Genomic DNA, 18,911 nt, shown 5'->3' with positions numbered 1-18,911 from the left:
CTGGGACACACTCTCCCCAGTATCTACCCTCACTCTATCCATTCTATACTCTGCTAGCTAGCAATGCTATAACCTGGGACACACTATCCCCAGTATCTACCCTCACTCTATCCATTCTATACTCTGCTAGCTAGCAATGCTATAACCTGGGACACACTATCCCCAGTATCTACCCTCACTCTATACATTCTATACTCTGCTAGCTAGCAATGCTATAACCTGGGACACACTCTCCACAGTACCTACCCTCACTCTATCCATTCTATACTCTGCTAGCTAGCAATGCTATAACCTGGGACACTCTCCCCAGTACCTACCCTCACTCTATCCATTCTATCCATTCTATACTCTGCTAGCTAGCAATGCTATAACCTGGGACACTCTCCCCAGTACCTACCCTCACTCTATCCATTCTATACTCTGCTAGCTAGCAATGCTATAACCTGGGACACTCTCCCCAGTACCTACCCTCACTCTGTAAATGTGACACTATGTGTCCTGGAGCCCCCAGCTGAGCCCATGTGCAGTTTGTTAGTTTAAAGAGTGTAGCTTTGCTCTGTCTGCAGATATTGACTAACAGGAGAGTGCAGTGACCATGGAAGGAGCGGGCACTCTGATTGGCATCGGTGGGCTAAAGCAAGTCCTGGTGATCATTTTGATATTTATCATACAGAGCGAGTCAGCTGACTGTAAGTTTAGCATTTATCTATTTGTAGATTTGTGTGTCTATATTATCCATCTATTGTATATAATGTTTTATTGTTTAGCATTTATCTGTCTGTTGTTTATCATTTACCTATTGTTTTATCATGTATCTAGATATATTGTATCTCCCATTGATAGAGCAGTGTGTCTAGCCACATGTGAAATAAATTGATTAGAAACTCCCTTTGAAGGGAGCGGTAACATTTTGAGATCCAATTTCAGAGATTTACAACTTTTTATAAAGCCCAATCAGTCTTTGTTTCCTGCCTGAGAATTGTTGGAGTTGAATTCTGATATCTCCTGTGTTCAAACTGGCACTATCAGCCTCAAATATTATTCATTGTTATCCAATAGTTGTTGCATTGCATCGCTTTCCAGCAGAGGTGGTAAATGCAGTCGTTTATCTTAAGAGGTGAAGGATACGTTGACATATACTCGCTAAATTGAGAATTGCCAGGAATTCAAAGGGAATTCTAACTGTAATGTCAAAATAACCAAACAAGAAAGTTTCTCCAAGTCGGCTGTGCCTCTGGCTTGCTATATTTCCCTTCACTTTGAATTTCCAGCAATTCTCCCGTTTAGTAAATAGCTCTAATAGATGTGTATAGTAATCTTGTGATGTGTGCCATTGCTGTATTTAACCTACGCCATGTGGCAGCATATCTTAATGTCATTTACCTCCTGACCTGTATGTCACACCAGAATACAAATTACCTGACCCTCTTAACCCCTTAAGGACCAAACTTCTGGAATAAAAGGGAATCATGGCATGTCACACATTTCATGTGTCCTTAAGGGGTTAACCCCTGGCCTCCCAGAAACTCATTTCTACCGTTGGTTAGGCACATTTCTGTGGCAGTCCGGTAGTTAATAGTTACCTCATTAACGGGACACTGTGGGGACCAGAACCATTGCAGCGCTGGCTTACCTTTTGGGGTTAAACCGTTAACGAACAGTTTAACTGCAAAGTGTTGAATGCAGCACCCGTTAGCTCTGCTTTCCTTTACTTTTGTCCGAACTTGAAGCCTAGGAACGTCAGGATCGCCGCGCATTGGTTAGTGTCAGCTGGCGCGCTCGGCCTAGTAGAAACCCACTGTACAAGACTTCCTGATTCACGTCTCAGACAAAAGGGGAAGGAGCACAGCTAGCCGGAGCTGGATTCAACACTTCATTAACGGTTCATCACTTAAGCTGGTGCCATGGACACCCATATAATGAAGTTATGGGGCAAACTCCTGTCCATGCAGGCTGAGCAGTGTAAATAATGGCTTGTCTGAGAAATGGAAGTGTTTAAATCACTTGGGCAATCAAACCGTTACTCGGATGGCTTCTCCACTGTCTGCATTGAGTCCCTTAACCCTCTCCATCTATGAGGAGATGCTGATTTGCCGTGCATGCACACTACTCTCCCCATGGATAAGCAGATCATTGTCTGAGATCGTCAGGACCGATGACCGCAGTGAGACAAGAGGCCCTGGGAAATAACGATGAGTTAAATGCTTTACTTAATGGTTAGGGGGCAATAATCTAAATGGTTAGTATAGCACTCTAGCAATAGGAAGACCTGTTTGTATCCCTAACATTAGTGACCACTGGTGTTCTGTGCAGCCACTGGTCATACGTGGATACAATGAATCCCTGCGGTACTATCACTGGTGTAATTATACGTATATAGTATGGATACAATGAATCCCTGCGGTACTATCACTGGTGTAATTATACGTATATAGTATGGATACAATGAATCCCTGCGGTACTATCACTGGTGTAATGATACGTATATAGTATACGTGGATATAATGAATCCCTGCGGTACTATCACTGGTGTAATTATACGTATATAGTATACGTGGATACAATGAATCCCTGTGGTACTATTACTGGTGTAATGATACGTATATAGTATACGTGGATACAACGAATCCCTGTGGTACTATTACTGGTGTAATGATACGTATATAGTATACGTGGATACAATGAATCCCTGCGGTACTATCACTGGTGTAATGATACGTATATAGTATACGTGGATACAATGAATCCCTGTGGTTCTATCACTGGTGTAATGATACGTATATAGTATACGTGGATACAATGAATCCCTGTGGTTCTATCACTGGTGTAATGATACGTATATTGTATACGTGGATACAATGAATCCCTGTGGTTCTATCACTGGTGTAATGATACGTATATAGTATACGTGGATACAATGAATCCCTGTGGTACTATCACTGGTGTAATGATACGTATATAGTATACGTGGATACAATGAATCCCTGTGGTACTATCACTGGTGTAATGATACGTATATAGTATATGTGAATACAATGAATCCCTGTGGTACTATCACTGGTGTAATGATACGTATATAGTATACGTGGATACAATGAATCCCTATGGTACTATCACTGGTGTAATGATACGTATATAGTATACGTGGATACAATGAATCCCTGTGGTTCTATCACTGGTGTAATGATACGTATATAGTATACGTGGATACAATGAATCCCTGTGGTACTATCACTGGTGTAATGATACGTATATAGTATACGTGGATACAATGAATCCCTATGGTACCATCACTGGTGTAATGATACGTATATAGTATACGTGGATACAATGAATCCCTGTGGTACTATCACTGGTGTAATGATACGTATATAGTATACGTGGATACAACGAATCCCTGTGGTACTATTACTGGTGTAATGATACGTATATAGTATATGTGGATACAATGAATCCCTGCGGTACTATCACTGGTGTAATGATACGTGTATAGTATACGTGGATACAATGAATCCCTGTGGTACTATCACTGGTGTAATGATACGTATATAGTATATGTGGATACAATGAATCCCTGCGGTACTATCACTGGTGTAATGATACGTATATAGTATACGTGGATACAATGAATCCCTGCGGTACTATCACTGGTGTAATGATACGTATATAGTATACGTGGATACAATGAATCCCTATGGTACCATCACTGGTGTAATGATACGTATATAGTATGGATACAATTAAGTTTTATAACTGACGGTCTCTGTTGGGAGTAAAGTGAGACTGACCGCCTGTTATAAAACACTGAACGACCCGACTGTCTCTTGTGAGAGTACCAGCATTTTCTAGCTTTGTTCGTTCAATATTTAGGATATTTTTTTTTTGTTTATTTGTTCGGTAGTTTGAAAACTACCGAATGACCCACCACCTCTGGCAATCAATCGCTCTTTATGTGGAAGAGGAAACGGCGGCCATCTTGTTTGCACGAAAGGTGGCAGCGGGATTTGGTCTTTGAGTGTCTGGAACTAAAATCGGACACTCGACTTCCCAAAACACTGGTCAAACATGCTGCTATGAGCCAGAGGGATCCATTTGGGCATTTGTTCGGTTTTGTGACTTAACGAAATAGACTGACCGCACAGCCTAAACACATGGAACTGTTTCTGGGCAGGAGCCTTGTGTGCGGTCGGTCAAATGGGACTTCCATGAAATTCGAAAACCCCTGAATCGATCTGGATGATTTTTGTATATCGGGACTATCAGGGGATGTTACATTTGTATGTTTTTGGGTGTTTTTCAAGTTTTGTGAAAATTGTGTTGCATCTGCCCAGAGATAATTAAGTTATTACTTTATCTGACCTAATTATCTCCAGGCAGAGAAGAGGAAATTAAATGTTTGTACTGGGAGTGTCACTGTTTGTCCCTTTATTGTCATTGGTAGTACTAAGTTGTGTCCCTGCTTTCCATCAGGTCCAGGGGGTGTTCATCTGGCCTGGAGAATCTCATAAAAGCCTGTGTGGCACAATACAATTTAATTCCTGTTGCACCCTTCATCATGTTTCGGCTGATGTTTGGGTACATGATTACTGCTTTGGGAAATTCTGCTTGAACGCTGCATCTACTCTGGACTAAGAGACTAATGGAATCCCGAACAGCGAGCTATAATCACTCCTGTTCTTAGCCGTTCGGGTAAAACCAGACGAACCCCTAGCTACCACTTCAGGGTTCTTCACATCTCTGTTGGGAGTGAAGTGAGACTGACCGTCCGTTATAAAACACTGTCCGACCCAAGCTCTGTCTATGGCTCGAGGATCCTGACCTTCTAATTTTTCTTAAATATACTTGTTTAAAATTCAATTTCCTTTATAAACTAGATAAATGGATTATATTAAAATTGGTTTTGAGGTGACAGTTGTCCTTTAAGTAACATGGCGGTAAATTTAGATTGAGTCTCATCACGCACCGCTTCCACAGACCGGTCAATGCTCATCGCGATCACTTTGCAGCATTATCTCAAATTGATCTAAACACTTGGATGTAGACAGACGGGTTTTCAATGGAAACAACAATTGTCAAGAAATGTAAAACAAACATTTCTTATTATATATATATATATATTTTTTTTTTTTTTAAATCTTCCAATTTGGCAATCTTGCCCATTTTTTTATTTTTATGCCCCAACTTCCACTTTAGTGAGTGAGGCCTGTCATATTTCTCTTTTTTAGAGCACACCCTCATGGTATGTAATCTGCATGTCCAACGCACACTGCAATGTGTCAGTCCACGTTCCTATAACAAAGAGAAAAATAATACGTTGAAGAAAGTGAGAAATAATTTTACGTGTGCATGACATGGAGAGCTTGTAAATAACTGTGTGCAGTGCACGTACTGTGTACATAAGCCTGTTTACAGTACATACCGGGGTCTGCCAGCAGCAATAAGGAAAGTGTCATTGGGTTGCTAACCGTTTGTTATTATCTTAAACAATATTTTACCCAAAACAGCATAGTTGTTGTTACCCTCATAGGCCGATCTGGAGCCCCATGTGCAGGAAGCTGTGTTCATACCAGTATATAGAACCAGGAGTGGGTGGTGATATCTGTTAATATGCATACAATGCTTGTAGCGGAGCTCCAATATTCAGCATAAATATCTCCGCTATATAATCCTTGTAGCTGAGGAAGCAATCAAATATCCAAGGCAAAATCCCCCAGTAACTGGGCGACACTCAGTTCTGGGAGTCAACTGGTTTTTATTCAGCCACAGCTGGCTTTTATGAAGCTCCCCATGTAAGGAGCTTCTTAAATCATATTCCAGGGGCATTTCCCCGATGGACCTGAGAGAGGACAAGGGACAAGTAAACAGTTCAGACTCGTTCTCTGTGCCTGAAAGATAATTGAGTAAGAACAACTCTATAATTCAATTATCTCTCAGGTACAGAAAATATACAATATTTGCAACCATTATAAAACACATTTTATATTTTTAGAATTCCGCAAAAGTCACATCACCAAATAACTGGGATCTGAGTGCCCACTTTGTCAAATTATCACTTAGATCCGTTCGATGGTTCGGGAACGCCATTCGAGTGAAGTTTTGACCAGTCGGCCAAGAGGTGAAGCCCCAAAACCGTTCCAGAGAAATTTAGGCTCGACTGGTCTTTCGGAGGCTCTCACACGAATGCCAAGGAAGGCTCCCCATGGCTGCTAGTATACGAACATTCCCCCTGATAGTTTAGGTCTCCCGAACGCCGTTCTCCTACTGGTTCAGGAAGTTTGATGGGCAGCGGTATCAGTTTACCGGGTATTTGCAGGGTAGAGTAGCCGAAATTAGTTTCAGGTCTTTGACGACCATGTACTGCTGCCCACGTTCTAGAGACAAAATGGCCACCGTTTGTTTGCACACGTGCATTCGGTAATACGAATGGCAGCCACACGGGGGAAACACTTTCTTTAACAAGCAATTTGCAGTTAACAGCCAGGGGTGGTCGGTTGTTAAAAGATGTGAACCCATGGACCACATAGATGGGGGTTTGGTAAACGAACGTGGGGTACGGACAGCCGAACAAAGGGCGTGAAAAAGGGTATTATAACGTTCATTCTGCTTCACAAGAGTAAATGTCACATTGAAATTAAATGCCTCTAAACCCATCTTGTAGGGTGTGTGACAACGTATAACTGTGAATGCAAACGTACATTCTCATGCAAACAAGATGGCATCCAGCGTCGTTTCAGTGAGTTAAACTTATTTATTTCGCAGGAAGCGCCTCTAGTGGCTGTCTGGTCCGTTTTTAATGTCTGGTATTGGTTTTGGGGGTAATGTATTACCTGAATGTCAAGGGAAGTGAATTTGCATATTCTGCTTTCTGCAGGCAGGGGGTGTATTTCTTGTTTGTCATTGTCTTATTCACCACTATATAAATATGGTATTGCAGGGCTCGACAAATCCAAGGTCGCCATGGCGACTAGGAAATTTGTCCTGGCACCTGGGTTTAGTGAGGCCCTTCAGCCCCCGAGGTGGCAGACGGCTCATAGTGATCAGAGGAGAGCGGACAGACAGGTGGCTCATAGTGGGGGGAGAAGGGCAGCCAACATTCACAGTTCATGGTGCAAGATTAGTTGAGGCAGGCAGCTGACTGATTACAGAGGCGGCGAGGGAGCTGTGATCTTCCTGCTCCCTTGTGCGCAGTCCAGTGATGCCGGCAGCCGGAATATGACGTTGCCCCAGCTCACAAAACAACTCGCAAGGGAGCAGGAAGATGAGCAGTCCCAATGGATCCCAGGGAAAGGTAGGGAGGCAGGGAGGGCAAATTTAAATATAATTTGTCTATGTGAAAAGGTCTGTCTGTGTGAGTGTCTGTCAGTGAGTCGGTGCGTCTGTTTAGGTGACCTTTTACTGACCTTTTTTCCAACGATGTGCCAGTCTCAGCCAATCCAGTGCTTTCACATACGAAAGCATTTGGAAACTATTGCGCATGCGCAGAAAAACACGCTTAAATGAATGCACCCGTATGAGATACTGTGCAGAACTGACCCAGAATGCACCTCTAGAGACCGTCTGAGTGCCAGCCACGAGAGGTGTAACTATCAGGGCCGGTGGCCCTGTGGGGCTCGGCTGCCCGGGCCCCACGTGTAGCGGCGGGACTGCTGCCGGTGCAGTTGCACCGGGGCCCGCACTCTGATGAGACCGATCGGCCACCCAACGGGCCCTATATCTTCAGTGGCCTGGTCAGCGCTGTGGCCATGTAATAGCGCCACCGGGCCCCTTAAAAAAACGCAGCCGAAGCAAGTGCTGCTGGGAAGAAGTGTAACTTCCTCCCAGCCCGACTCCTATCAGTCCCAGCCACCCTCCTGCAAAGAAAAGGTAAGAAACAGGAGGGTGGCTGAAAAATGAGCTCTGTGTGTGTGTGTATCTGTATGTATGTATGTACCAATGTATGTCTGTATGTCATTATGAATATATGTATGTATGTATGTGTTAAGACCTGCAGGGGAGATGTTACTGCAGTCCCTTGTTCCTTTTCCAGCTGCTGAGTATAAGTGACCATAGCTCCAGCAGGGGGTAGAGATGAATACCGCTTCACGACAATCCTTCCCAGTAGTTAGAGTATCCTTTCCCCAAACATGAGCCAAGACTTCATGAAGGGTGTAACAGAACTAAAGCTTTATTGAAACAGGCTGGCTTTTATGGGGGTCCTCATGCAAGAGGACCTCCCAAAACAAACAAACATATTACCAATCACTGTACAGTATTTTCTTACTACACGCCCCTTCCTCTGCCTGGAAGATAGTGAGATAAGTTAAAGGTTAAATCAATTATCTCCAGGCAGAGGGCACACATTTTACCCAAACATTGGAACACCCCTTTCCCCACAAGGTATCCCCACAAAATACATATCCCCTGATAGCCCCGATCTGGGAGGCAAACATATCCAAATTTCACCCAGATCGGTTCAGGGGTTCTTAAAAAGTGTGGAAGTCTTAGTTTACCGACCACACACGAGGCTCCTGCCCAAAATAGTTCCACGAATTCCGTGTGTGGGGTCGGTCGCTTGGGAAAAAGGGCGAAAACTGTCAAAAGTCCCGAAAATACCCTCCTGGCTCATAGGAGCGATTGTTCCCCTGGTCCATACGGATATAACTACCGAATGCCGCTCTTCTGGGTGTTCGGCAAGTTGGAGAACCGGCCGTCCGGTAGTTTTCAGCGGTACTTCGCACGGTCGAGTGTCCGATTTTAGTTCCAGACACTCGACGACCAAGTCCCGCTGACTCGCCTCGTGCGGACAAGATGGCCGCCGTTTTCTTTTCCTCGTGGCGTGCGGCTATACAAACAACGGCCACCCAGGGAACACTTAATTGTCGGTGATGCAAACTGCCGAACGGATAAGCTATTGTTGGCAGAAAAAAGGGAATTAAACACAAAACATAGAAGAAAAGGGTAGCTGGGGTCTCTTTTCTTCACAGTATGTATGTATGTATTTAAAAACCAAAGGAAAAAAAAGGTTACATGCGCTCTCTCCTTAATCCCTATATATATTTAGACAAATGGAGGTCCGTTAGTTACTCCAATGGCCATTAGAGGGAATGCCCGCCTGCCCACGTCAAGGCAGACCCCCCCCCCCCCCCCCAAGCGGGTCCTAACACTGACCCTTCACCTTGCTTCCTTGAGCTTCTGGCAAGATATCTCCACTGAGACAAAGAGGGGTATTTTTTTTTATATACACCCCTATCTACTTATTAACCCTTAATAGGGATGGGCTTGAGCTTCTGGCAAAGATATCTCCACTGAGACAAAGAGGGGTATTTTTTTATTTTTCTTATGCTTTCCACACCCACTCCAGGGGGAGCACTGATCTAACCAATCAGTGCTGTATCCCTAGGAATGCTGGAAAGGTGCATTGGGCATGCCTGACAGATGTATGTGCAGCTGGAAGATCTCTTCGCCTTGTTAACACCCTGACAGGGGGAGAAGTGAGGGAGTCTAATCAGTGTGATCATGCAGAGCCGGCTCCAGTAGTGGGTTTCTCTCTCTCTCGTGATTAGTGGACTGATACGAAACTACGATGGGGGGAGGCCCAGTAATGCATTCTGACCAAGTTTATTACATTTGTTTATAGAGTAAACCATTATTCCATACTTTTCAAAGTTTTTATTGGTTTGTTTAATATAAGCTATATAATATATGTGTGTATATATATATATATAATTTGTTTTAAATGTGTTTGCTGGTTAAAATCAATAACCTCCAAGTGTTGCATATTCCTTTTAATAGCATTGCTGTGTTTGAGTGATATAACTTTCATAGTTTCTCTTTAAAGGGATACAAATCTGTATTCCTTACACTATAGTTCCCTCTGCCCCTCCAGCATTGAAAGGGTTAACAAAACCTTTCAGACATCAGTGATTTATCTACGTGCTGCAAGTGCATTAGGCCCTCCCCATAGAAAAGCATTGCTGCAATGTATTCGTTTGGGGATTTAACAGACGTTGGATCTCTTCATGCAGAGCGTCAGGTGACCAAAAGTAACCTAGCAAGCAGGAAGTGCCTCGAGTGTCTGTCTAATTGACAGCTGCTAGAGGCAGTCTTAGTCCGAAGTGTGACAGGGACACGGCACCCAGACCACTTCAATGAGCTGTCCCTTTAACAAGTCTTGCTGTTTGTAAATTGTGTCTTTTAAAGTTGTATTCACCTGCAGGTACAAAATCTCTCCCACAATCTGTGTCTTTAACGCTTTAAGGGCGGCGGGCGTGCTATGCTGTCCTTGGGTACCCGGATCTACACATCGGCGGGCGGCTATCGTGGTGGGGGGACTCATCTGGCATCCCAGGGAGTCCCCCTGCTGCCGTTCCCACCCTCCTGGTCCATGTGATCGTGAGGTCCTTGCGAGGACCTCACGATCACATGGACGGCATAGCAATCCATAGCAATGTCAGCAGGGGGAGAGCCTGGATTGACAGGTAGTCCCCCTCCTGCCTGAAAATGTTTAATAAAAAAAAAAAAAAAAAAAAAAAAGTTAAAACCGTTTAAAATTATATATACTTGGAATATATATATATATATATATATATATATATATATATCTCAAAATACACACAGAATATGTATTAAATATATATTCTAAAATAAATATGTAGATATTAATAGTGATATCAAAATACATGTAGAATGATATATATGAAATGACCACACTCTAAGGACTTTATAAGGGTTATAATAAAATATAACTTTTAATTTATATCATTAAAAAATTATCGACGTTTCAGCCCCAGTACATGGGCTTTCATCAGGATGCTAATAAAACGCACAGATTTAATATACAACGTACTTATATCGGTAAATATAAAAGATTACTCCCTGCCTTCGTGTGTGGGGAGACCGAGGTCGGTGTTCAGGGTGCACGTGGGAAAGCCAATCAAAGTGCCTCAACCGAAGTTGCTAGGCACCGCGTTCCACTGTGTTGCTCGGTGATCAGTGGAACGCAAGCCGTGTGGGAGCAGCTGCGCTCCGATAACCATGAATATTGAGCTGGTCCGGCTGTATGTGCAGAGCGGCAGTCTAGATCACCCAGACTGCTGAACTTCGGCTCTGCGTGAAAAAACTATCAAAAGGCTTCAACAAAAAAACACATGGCAGTAAAGCACTATAGTAGATTTAAGGTGCTATACAATGGCTGTGTTTGCTGCTAAGTCTATCTGCGGCATCCGGTATGACGGAGTGTGACTAATCCCATCACACTCAGCCGGCTCGGATCTCCCTGCCTCACAAGTGGAAGGGAGATAATGGCACTTGCTTGTTGTAGGTGATAGAGTGGTTTAAAGCCGTGAGCATAGATTGCTAGAGTATAGCCTATTTTGTTACTGAACTTCTCTCTTGCGTCCAATATAGGAGAGTGTGACTAATCACGTCACACTCAGCCAGCCCAGATCTCCCTCCCACACTAGTGGAAGTGGGATAAACGAACTTGCTAATCATAGGATATTACAGTTAATAGGAGCTTTGCCGGAAGATTATTTGATTCCAGGCAAAAAAAGAAGAAAGTAGAGAGTACCTTCGTGCACCAGCAGAATAACAACTAATTGGCGGTCAAATTAGTTTTTTTGCATTTTTCACACAGAAACAAATATTAACACTAAGTGGCTACTAAAAAATACTGGACATGCCCCATTTGCAATACCTTGGGTTGTCTACTATTGCAAATGGTGTGCCATCATGGAGGTAATTCTCATTCCTGGGCTACCACACGGTCTCAAAGGCAATGTAACCAATCTGGCGAATTTCAATTTGAAAAAACTGAAAAATTTAACACTCTATATTTGACCCTGTAACTTCCCAAAACACCATAAAAACTGTACATAGGGGGTACTGTTTTACACGTGAGACATCGCTGGATACAAATGTGTATTTTATTGCAGTAAAATCAAACAGTATTATGACACACAGTTAGAATGTCACGTAGAAGTAAAAAAATAACATTTCTTAATTTCTCTCATTTTTTTTTATATTCTATTAATATTAAATTGTTTCCTAAATATTTGATGTTAAATGAAAGCCCTGTTTCCCCTGAATAAAATTATATATAATAAGTGTGGGTGCATTTAATATGAAAGAGGCGAATTACGCCTGAACAGACAAAAAGCGCAAATTCCAGGTTTTGTTTACTTTTTTTTTTCATTATTATTTATTTATATATATATATATATATATATATATATATATATATATATATATATATATATATATATATATATATATATATATATATATATATATAATTTTTATTTTTATTTTTTTTTTCAGGGTAAATTATGTATACAAAGAGCTTACAATCTAATTGTGTCATTGGAGGGATTCTGTCCACTGAGATTATTAGGGGTTCAAGTGCTGATATGTATTACTATTATAGGAGCGTGTTTTTGTAGTTCTTAAATCAGTAGCTTTAATAGATGGGATGATGGGAAATGCCGATAGGAACGCAAGCTGGTAATCTGCTCGGTGTAATTAGAATCTCTTAGCGTCAGTCCTGTAATATAGACACGTAGAGCCACTCGCTGCGGTATGTGATAGAAATTGGAAATGTCATTAAATAAAATAACTAAACACTAATCACAGATCATTGTACATTCCAGACTAGATGTGAATCTCTTTCCTAATCGCCTGTCAGCTCAATGGATTTAATTAACAGGATTTGTGCTACCAAGCCCCTGGATGCAAAAAACGATACCATAATATTGCATCCAAGAACGAGAAGGGGTCTGGAAGGATATAAGGCTGAATAGCCAAAATGAAAAGAATGATTTTTGTTAAACAATAATTGTTTTAGTAAATAGAGAAGCATTGGGCACCATTGGAGTATGCACACAATGCATCTGTTTCTGCCACAGACAATGACTGAATACAATCATTCTCCATGACAATACTGCGCATGTGCACATGACGTCATGGTATCATACGGTATGGGAACCAGGTAATGACCATCCCGACTCTCATACCAAGTGGGGTTGGAGTGTGGCACTATTGTGTTAGGAATACAAAGGTGTATACTTTAAAAATCCATCCGCACCGGACATCATAGCCACCACAGATTCCATGAACCGCCGTAGCTTGGTTGGGGTCTCGCCGTCTCCTTCCCACCCTGGTCCAGCCTCTGGATCCAGGACCGTGTGGGAAAGACCTCTCCTCCAGGCGAGTATAGCTGTATAGCTGAAGAGAGCTCTTACAAGAGCTAGCAGTGATATAGCAGTTATAGCCATTCCCTACAACGCGAGACGAGGCTCTGAGTTGAGGATAAAGAAGGTCTGGTTTATTGAGCGAAATGCATTTCTTTTATACACATTTTCAGGCCAGGGGCACACCCCCTGGACCTGATGGAACACAGCGACACAAGGAACACAAACCAATGGGAACAATGATTATTACTGTAACACTCCCACATACAGTCAGCAATCCCTCCCCTCTGCCTGTGATATAATTAAGATAGCTAATGGAATAACTTAATTATCCACAGGCAGAAAATACCCTTTTTTACTTAAAGTGTAGAAACACCCCAACATACCCCCATAAATTCTACCTCCCTGGATAGCCCTGATCTGGGTGAACAATATATCCAAAAATCCCCCAGATCAGAGCAGGTGTTCAAAAGTTTTATGAAAGGCTCTTTTTTGATCGACTGCAAGCATGGCTTTCATGCCCAAAATAGTTCCACAGATTTAAGCTGTGCGGCCGGTCTATGTCCAAGGCTAAGTTCCGTTCAAATGCACGAACAGGGGCCGTTCGTGCAAATAACCAATATTAAAGTGGCGTTCGAATTATCGAACACTATTCGACTCCTGTCGAAGTTCCGAAGACGTTAAAGTTAAGCGGTGTACGTGCCGTTGCATGTCTGATTTGAGTTCCATGAACTCGATGACCAAACACAGCTGAACGTGTTTGACTAAACAAGATGGCGGCGGCCGCCACGTGTTCGACTATATGAACGGCGACCACCCAGCCGTTCGTCAATTAGCTGCAGTTAACCACAGCTTCTGGGGGGTAAACAAGCAGTACACTCCACGTGTGTGTGTGTGTGGGGTCCGGCTATTGGGTAGTTCGAAGTTCCACTTTGAAAGTTTAAAGGGGCATTGTGCTAAGTCCCAATATGCAAAGTTAGTGACTTTAAAGGGCAATACATGCCAGTGGCCATAGTCCTGGGGCAAGAGGCTGGCAATCAGGCCCCTCCAAAAGCCAGTGGCAGTTCGTCACAACCCCCTCTTTTATTTTCCAGTGCTGCGTATGTCTCGCTCTGGCTGGTCCTGCCCCATGTCCTTGGTTGAGTTCCTGAAATGTGACACTTTCAGCCAATTCAATGCTTTTGGGGAAAGCATTTGGAGGCTATTGTGCATTCACGTGGCAAAATACTGCGCTGTGCCAATCCGCATCTCCACATAGTGATTTAAAAAAAGATAAACTACCACAACAAGAGAACATGGTCTTAAATTAAAGGGGCCAAGGTTTAAAAATATCAGGAACTATTACTTTACTGAGAGGGTAGTGGATGCATGGAATAGCCTTCCAGGTGAAGTGGTAGAGGTTAACACAGTAAAGGAGTTTAAGCATGCAAGGGATAGGCATAAGGCTATCCTAACTATAAGATAAGGCCAGGGACTAATGAAAGTATTTAGAAAATTGGGCAGACTAGATGGGCCGAATGGTTCTTATCTTCCGTCGCATTCTATGTTTCTATGATGCATTGAATCAGTGCCTCTCTGTAGGGAACTTTCAGCACCTCCATACAGAGCTTAGAGGCGCTGAAAGTTCGTGCTACACACATGCCACTTCTAGTGGCCTCCTCTCCATCCCTTTGTGATCACCTCTCTTGCAACGTGGCCTAGCTGTGGACCAGGTAGAGGATCTCCTGTAACCTTTGCCAAAATAACATTTCTCCCTCATTCCTTCTCTCCATTTATCCCCTTACTAGGTTATCTCATCCCTCCATCCTTAACCAGCGCTATCTTCTCCCCTGGTCACTCTACCCTCACCTTCCACACACTCACATTTGCCTTCCCCTTCCTCTCTCCACCCTAGGGGTAGTTTTATCTGAATGTAAATTAGAGGAATTACATTGTCTGATATTATAGAGCAGTGGTTCCGAAACTATTTAGGTTCAAGGCGCCCCGCAGCGGCATATACTGGACCCCTGTTCAGCGGAAATGCTTACCGTTTAAGCGCAGATCCAGAACCTAATCTTGGGAGGGTCACTGGTAGATTATTTAAAGAAACAATCCAGGCACAATAACCACTATAGCCCGTTGTAGCGGTTATGGTATCAGTAGTGCCGTAATCCCCCCCCCCTCCTTGATTACCTTGGGTCGGGGGACATTTCCTGCGATCCCTAGTGGTCCGGTGGAGAACACTGGTGGTCTAGGTGTTGGGTGTAATGGCCCGCCTTGCACCCCGACCGGGTACTTCCGTCAATCGCTGCTTCCTAGTACTTGTAAGCACCATAAGCACTGCACTGGAACACAATAAACCCCACAAACCGACGCAGCTTGGTTGGGGTCTCGCAGTCCTCCACCCACCCTGGACCCAAGACCAGGATCCAGCTTCCAGTGGGTAGACCTCTCTTAGTCCAAAAAGCGAAGCAGGCTGCTCTTACAAGAGCAATCGTTGTGATCCAAGGGAGTATAGTGATTGTAGCAATCCCCAGAGTGGATATTGCTCTCCAGTACCCCAAACATGAGCCTAGACTTCCTGAAGTGTAAAAATAATCTGTTTAAGGGCAGCCACAAATGGCCTTGTATGCAGGTCCCCATGCTAGGGGCACTCTCCCATGGACCTGAGAGTAGACTACAGTAATAACATATACACAATTATAGTGGATCTCAAATGAGATCCCTCCTCTGTGCCTGGGAGATACTTGAATGGGAACTGTACTCATCTAATATGATTATCTCTGTGGCGAAAGCCACTTCGCCACTGGGGATTGGGGGGGGGGGGGGGGGGGGACTTCTTGCCAGCCTTTTACCCTGTGGCTATGGCCCCTTTACTGTATTGTGGTGGAGAGACCCTATTTGTGCCTATTTTTGTTCTTTGTACTTTCGAAGTGCCACGTCGAACCTCCTAACAGCCGAATCTCACACAAGTGGAGTGTGCAGCCTATTAACCTCCCAGGTTGGTAGTTAACCGCAGCCAAATTGACGAACGGCTGGGTGGTCGCCGTTCGTATAGTCGAACACATGGCGGCGGTCATCTTGTTTCATCAAACTTCCTCTATTTGAACGGGAGTCGAAAGGCGTTCGGTGAGTTGAAGCCCACGAACAAGGGACGCACACTGACTATGTTCATCAACCATTACGTTCGGTAATTCGAACGGTATTTCGACTGTTTGAAATAGACCGGCCGCACAGCTTAATTCTGTGGAACTGTTTTGGGCATGAAAACAAGGAATTCTTGAACCCATGCTCTGATCTGGGTGACCTTTGGATATTTAGGTCACCCAGATCAGGGCTATCAGGGTATGTGGCATTTATGGGGATATGTTGTGTTTTGGGGTACTTATGAGACTTTATAAAAATGTGTGTGTTTCTGCCTGGAGATAATTGAGTTACATACAGGACTTGATTCAGTTATCTCCTAGGCTGAGGGGAGGGATTGTGTGGGAGTGTCACCTACTGTACTGCATTATCATTGGCTTGTAACAATTGTCATCCTGTTCCCCACAAGGTCCAGGTAGGTGTTCCCTTGCATGGGGACTTGCATAGTCCTGCTTAACCCTCAACACGTAGCTTTGTCTTGTGATTGGAGGGGAACTACTATATCACTTCTTGCTGGAGGAGAGGTCTTTCCCACACAGTCCTGGATGTCAGAGGTTGGTCCAGGATGGGAGGAAGACGACAAGATCCCAGCTAAGCAGTTGTGGAGTCTGCGGTGCTTGTGGTGTCCGGTGCGGTGCTTACGGTCCTCAGCGTCAGCTAGGAAGCATCTGTTGGCGGAAGTGCCCAGTCTGGGTGCCAGGTGATCCGTCACAATATCCAAGCACAGAAAACACAATTTTTAACAGTACCCCGAACGTATCCCCAAAACCCATGAAAACTCCACAAAAGTTACATCCCTTATAGCCTGGATCTGGGTGACCAACATATGTAAAAATCACCCAGATCGGTTCAAGAGTTCATGAATTTCCTGCAAGTCATTTTTGACCAACCGCAGTTATCACCAGGCAGGAAAACCACATATTTTTGCAAAGTTTAAGAAGTACCAAAAAAACATAACCTATCCACATAAATGGCATCCCCGGGTAGCTTTGAACTGGGTGAACAACCTATCCAAAAATCACCCAGATCAGAGCACGGGTTCAATAATTCCTTGGAAGTCACTTTTCGACCGTCCGCACGCATGGCTTCATGCCCAAAATAGTACCAGAGAATTAGGCTGTGCAGCTGGTCTATTTAACAGTCAAGTAATATTCAAATATCAAACGGAGCTGTTCGTGATTAGTGTTCGTGAATGTATCTGGTTTGGTAGATTACTTCTACTGAACGGCGCTTCGTTTGTATACTTCTAACTGGAGGTGGAAGTCCCAGCGGTGTTTGCACCGTTGAGTGTCTGATTTTTAGTTCCACCGCTGCCTTTGTTCGTGTCTCAAGATGGCCGCCACCACGTGTTCGTCTATACGAACGGCGACCACCTAGCCAACCGCTTAGAATGTTCGTGTGGTTGTGGTTTATGGAGGTGTGAACCGGGTTAATGAGCGGCTATCTGGGTGGGCTACCGTTCGGTAGTTTGTTCAGTTGTCGAACAAAGCCGTGGGAACCACTTTAGGGAATGATTTCCCAGGTAAAACAGGGGAAAAGCTTAGAGTTCAAAGTAAGGGGAGTATGAACTCTAAGGGGACAATGAGGAGGGGGAAATAGGGGTACGAACAGCCGGGGGCCGGTATAAGAATATGGTAGCATGGTCCATTCTGCTACAGGTATACTGTGTATGCAGTGTGGAGAATAGGAGGTGTGAGGAGCTGCAGTCAGTATACGGTGTTGGTAGGGTGGGTTATAGGAGGTGTGAGGAGCTGCAGTCCGTATACTGTGTTGGTAGGGTGGGTTATAGGAGGTGTGGGGAGCTGCAGTCAGTATACGGTGTTGGTAGGGTGGGTTATAGGAGGTGTGAGGAGCTGCAGTCCGTATACTGTGGGTTAGTGTGGGTTATAGGAGGTGTGGGGGAGCTGCAGTCGGCATACAGTGTTGGTAGTGTGGGTTATGGGGGGGTGTGGGGAGCTGAAGTCCGTATACTGTGTTGGTAGTGTGGGTTATAGGGCGTGTGGGGAGCTGGTCTGCATACTGTATTGCTAGTGTGGGTTATAGGGGGTGTGGGGAGCTGCATATGGTGTTGGTAGTGGGGGTATAGCAGGTGAGGGGAGCTGCAGTGAGTGTGCTGCTCAGGTAGTGTGTGTTATAGGTGTAGATGGCTGCAGTCTGTATACTGTGTTGGTAGTGTGGGTTATAGGGGGTGTGGGGAGCTGCAGTCCGTATACTGTGTTGGTAGTGTGGGTTATAGGGGGTGTGGGGAGCTGGTCTGCATACTGTATTGGTAGTGTGGGTTATAGTGGGTGTGGGGCGCTGCAGTATGTATACGGTGTTGGTAGTGTGGGTTATAGGGGGTGTGGGGAGCTGCATATGGTGTTGGTGTAGTGTGGGTTATAGCAGGTGAGGGGGAACTGCAGTGAGTGTGCTGCTCAGGTAGTGTGTGTTATAGGTGTAGAGAGCTGCAGTCCGTATACTGTGTTGGTAGTGTGGGTTATAGGAGGTGTGGGGGGCTGCAGTCGGCATACTGTGTTGGTAGTGTGGGTTATAGGGGGTGTGGGGAGCTGCAGGCTGTATAAGGTGTTGGTAGTGTGGGTTATAGAGGGTGTGGGGAGCTGCAGGCTGTATAAGGTGTTGGTA

The 18,911-nt window shown here is 44.2% G+C and overlaps 1 protein-coding gene across 3 annotated transcripts in view; it reads left to right on the top strand.

The window, feature by feature from the left end:
• Window positions 1–343: 343 nt before the first annotated feature.
• The window catches only part of INSRR (insulin receptor related receptor), a 69,048-nt gene continuing 50,480 nt past the window's right edge, over window positions 344–18,911 (top strand). For all 3 annotated transcript variants that reach the window (XM_063440247.1, XM_063440246.1, XM_063440245.1), the window contains exon 1: window positions 344–689. In XM_063440247.1, the coding sequence (XP_063296317.1) occupies window positions 596–689 (94 nt within the window). In that variant the 5' untranslated portion in view covers window positions 344–595. The remainder of the gene's footprint in view (window positions 690–18,911) is intronic.

Source organism: Pelobates fuscus, chromosome 13 (assembly GCF_036172605.1).
Source record: "Pelobates fuscus isolate aPelFus1 chromosome 13, aPelFus1.pri, whole genome shotgun sequence".
NCBI lineage: Eukaryota > Metazoa > Chordata > Amphibia > Anura > Pelobatidae > Pelobates > Pelobates fuscus.
This window is presented reverse-complemented; position numbering and strand designations above follow the sequence as displayed.